At 68.2% G+C, this 3,980-nt stretch overlaps 1 protein-coding gene across 1 annotated transcript; it reads right to left on the reverse strand.

Annotated features, from left to right (window-relative positions):
• Nkx1-1 (NK1 homeobox 1) lies at positions 1-3,430 on the reverse strand. Its single transcript, XM_027935968.2, has 2 exons — positions 2,953-3,430; positions 1-866 (listed from the first exon to the last, which is right to left on the reverse strand). Exons 1-2 carry the CDS (start codon positions 3,428-3,430, stop codon positions 1-3), a joined length of 1,344 nt encoding a protein of 447 aa, XP_027791769.2.
• Between the last annotated feature and the right edge of the window lie 550 nt (positions 3,431-3,980).

Genomic DNA, 3,980 nt, shown 5'->3' on the forward strand with positions numbered 1-3,980 from the left:
TCAGAGGTGCGGCGCGTAGAAGGCGGGCGCGCCGTAGGTCTGCGAGCCCAGCACGAAGGGCGAGAGCACCGCCGGGCTCGACAGGAAGGGCAGCTGCGCGGCGCACACCAGCCCGCCGGGGCCGTGCGCGGGGTACCCGGCGGGGCCGTGCATGGCGAGCGGTGCGCCCATAGGCGGCGAGGGGCTGAGCGGGCTGAGGCCGCCAGGAAGCCCCGCGCCCGGCCCGGCGCCGGGTCCCGGGCCCCCGCCGCCGCCGGTCGGCGCACTAGTGTCGGCGCCCGGGTTTTGCTTCTTCCACTTGGTTCGCCGGTTCTGGAACCAGATCTTCACCTGCGTTTCGGTGAGGCTGAGGGACAGCGCCAGGTTGAGGCGCTCGCACACGGACAGGTAACGCGTCGCCTTGAACTTGTTCTCCAGCGCCACAAGCTGCTCGTAGGTGAAGGCGGTGCGCGCGCGCCGCGGTTTCCCCGACTTGGAGTCGGAGCCCGTGCGCTTCCGCTTGGGCTTGGTCGCCGCCGCCGCGCCCTGCGGAGTGGTCCCAGTGACCCCCGCCGCCGCCGCCGCGGCTCCGGGCGGGCCCGAGGCTCCCGGCGAGTTTCCGCGGGGCCCGGGGGCTGCGGCCTCGTCGACTGCGCTGGGGGGCACCTGCGCCTCGACCGCTCCTGGGCAGCCCGACCCGCGGGCCCCGAGGCCGCCGCCTCCCCGCGCCTCCTCGGCGGCGCGCGCCGCCTGCGCCTCCGGCTCCTCATCGTCCTCGTCGTCAGGCGCCTCGTCCCCGCTGTCCGCGCTCGGGCTGTGGCCGCCGCCGCCGCCGCTGCTGTAGCCGTTGGCCTCCGCCTCGTCCGCTTTGTAGGGGTCGCCGGCACCTGCGGGCGGGCGGGACAGAAGACAGAGGGTCAGGCCGCGCCCCGTCCTCCCGCTCCCTCCCTGCGGGGACTTCTCTTCCTCTTCGGCGTCTCATCTTCCTCCTTCGCCTTCTCCTTTTTCCATAGTTCTTTCGTTTCCCTCCCTTCGTCCCAACCGTCCTCTCGCCCGTTTGCATCTCCTCTCGGCCCCTTCCTCATATCCTGAGATCTGAGGAGGGAAGGGTCCCTCTCACGCAGAGCGGCGCTTGGACGCCCGCGGCTCGACGCGCAGCCGGTGCCTTGGTCCCTGGGGCGCGGTGTGCGTCCGGGCGGTGGGCTGCGGAGTGTACAGCGAGGGAGCGCTCGGATCGATCCCGGGGCAGATACAAACTTAATTAAACTCATTTTGTGTAATGTACAAACTAGTTAAAGGCCATTTAATTTATTTCGGCGTATATTACCCTCCAATTACAGCCGGCTTCGGGCCAGCCAATTACTGGGCATTTAGTATCCCGCGGACCAGAGGCCTGGGTGGGGTCGGGAGGCCAAGAGCAGGGGGCTCCTGAGGGCCAAAATGAGTTGCCCTGGACAGCTCCCTGGCTGGGCCTGCGGGACGGAGCACCTCAGCCCTCTCAGCCTGCTCCCTGCCTGTGGAGGCCCTTTGCCCAGCTCCCAGCATCACTGGTCTGTCCGTTTGATCTGATCAGGAGGGGCAGGCAGCAGCCCAGCATCCTTCAAGCAGAGGCCACGGATGTGGCTGCATTTTGAGTCTCTGAAATTTGGAAGAAGGTCTCTCTCCTGCAATGCTTTGAAGGCAGTCTATGCCTCTCACCCCCACAGGTGGTTTGAACCCCAGAGGAGCCCTATAGGTAGTCTCCACTGGTACTTCCCAGCCGGGTTCCGAGGCCCTGATCCAGGTCAGATTGGCACCGAGATCCTGAGGCAAAAATGATGAATTTACTCCTGGCAGATTCCTCCAGTGCAACTGGCCCAGGTTACATGAAGGCCACCAGGTGTCCTGGTTCCCGACTAGAAAGCCTGGGTAGGGGCAGGAGCGGTTTCCCAAGCCCTCCCAGACCCTGCCAGTCAGGTTTGTCCCTGCTCCCCTTCCCAGCGAGCCTGCTCCCTCCCGGCACAGCTAGAGCCTGGGCCCTGTTTCCAGAACAGCCCCCCTGGGAGAGCCTTAGGGGTCACCCTCCAGCCACCGGGATTTGTACCCCCTCCACCTCCACCCATAGGAAAGAAGCCTAGTGCCGAAGCAGCAGGCGGTCCTCTTGCGGAGCCCGAAGCCCCAGCCCTCTCCTCCCTGTGAGGCCCAGGGGCCGGGAAGTTGGAGCGAGGAAGGGCGGGAGAAGGGACACAAAAAGCAATCAGGAGCGGGTCGAATGCAATTCACGATCAATAGCGGCCCCTAATAAGTGTAATAGGTTTTAATCGAGTAATTATCCGAATTTTGACCCTATAATTTAGATGTTCGGGGGGAGTTTGCAAGGTGCTTGAAAGAGATATGCATGCGCCGTAATGGGATATCGACCGGACCGGGGGCGCGGGCCGCCCCATTACCGGCCGCTTTCCGCCGCTAAGCACATTTCCCCTTAACTGTAATCGAAGGGATTTAATTGTTTTTCCAGAGATAACCAGCGTTTTGTCACAATTAGTCTGATTTGTCCAGAGAGAGAGAGAGAGAGAGAGAGAGAGAGAGAGAGAGAGAGAGAGGGGACGAGGGAGGACGGCAGGCCTCGGCGGCCACGGTGGGGGCGGGGAGGTCACAGGCCGGCTGCTATGCGCCTCTCCTCCGCCTCCACCACCAACCACCCTCCAAGGCCAGAGACGCACACAAGTGAGCCCTGAAGAGGCCTTGAAGCCCCGCAGGCCCTGAGCCTGGCCTCGCGGAGCCTTCCCTTAGGCGCAGGGCAGCGTGGGCCCTGGAGTCCGCGTCGGACGGAGGCCGCGGGTGGGCCGGAAGCGGACCCCGCGCTCTACGAACTTTCCACCCAGCCCGGGCCACCAGCCAGGCCTAGTTCGTCTTGGGGTCCCAGGAGCGTAAACACACAGCAGCGGCAGGTCCCCTTGCCCCCGCGATCGGGCGCCGGCCCTTCCTACTCACTGGGCGGCTCAGTTCCGGTGGCAGCTCCTACTCCCCCGGCGGCAGCCAGGGCTTGGCGCTCCAGCTCCTCCGTGCGCGGAGGGCGTCCGGAGGCGGCGGGGGCCGGGGCGCACGGGGCCGAGGCGCACGGGGCGCACGCCGCGGGAGCTACGGGGCCCAGCAGCAGGCAGCGGCGTCTCCTGCTGTTGAACTTGTTGGGGTCCAGGATGTCCAGCACCGAGAAGGAGGTGGGGCGTGGGGGCGCGGCGGGCCGGGCCGCTCCAGCAGCCTCGGGCCCCGCGGGCACAGTGTCACTGGCCGCGAGCGGAGGGGCACCGGCCCGGGGAAAAGCTGGCAGCTCGGCGCGCCCGTCCATAGCGTCCCGGGAAGCTGCGGCGGGAACGGGCGGTGCGGGCCCCGGGCCGGGCCCGGGCGGCGGCGGCGGCGGCGGCGGCAGCACGGGGACGTCCCCAGGAGCGGCCGTGCCGCTGGCACTCATGCCGGCCTCCCGCCGCTCTGGCGGCTCGGGCCTCGCCGCCTACTGGGCTCCCATCTCTGGCGGCCTGGGAGCCGCCTCTGGCCCGCGCGGGCGGCCACAGCTCCGCTGCTCTCGGCGCCGCGCCCCGCTCCGCCGGTACTGCCTGGCGCTGCCTCTGCCGCCTCAGGCGCCCGCCGCGCCCGGCCCGCGCATTTATGGCGGCCCCGCCGGAGGCGCCCACGCGTCCACACGCCGCACACACGTGCGCCCGCAGGCGGCCGCGGGGCTCCGCCGCCCTCGTTAGCGCGCACGCCTAATTGGCTGCGAACGGTCCCGGGCGGAGGAGGCGGGCCCCGCGCGGGACACACGGATCGAGCCTCCGGGCGGGACCGACAGACGCGCTGCCCAGAGCCGGAGCGCAGTTCGCCGGCAGCTGTCGCGGTCAGCAGCGTGTCGCTGCGCCTCCGCTGGTCTGGAAACGGCACGCCTGTTTCCTCCGCGAAGGGGGAGGAGACAGCAGCAGCTTCTAAATAGTTGCGGGATCAGTCGGCAGCTGAGGGGTCGCGGAGGC

The sequence above is a fragment of the Marmota flaviventris genome, chromosome 7, assembly GCF_047511675.1.
Source record: "Marmota flaviventris isolate mMarFla1 chromosome 7, mMarFla1.hap1, whole genome shotgun sequence".
NCBI classification, from domain to species: domain Eukaryota; kingdom Metazoa; phylum Chordata; class Mammalia; order Rodentia; family Sciuridae; genus Marmota; species Marmota flaviventris.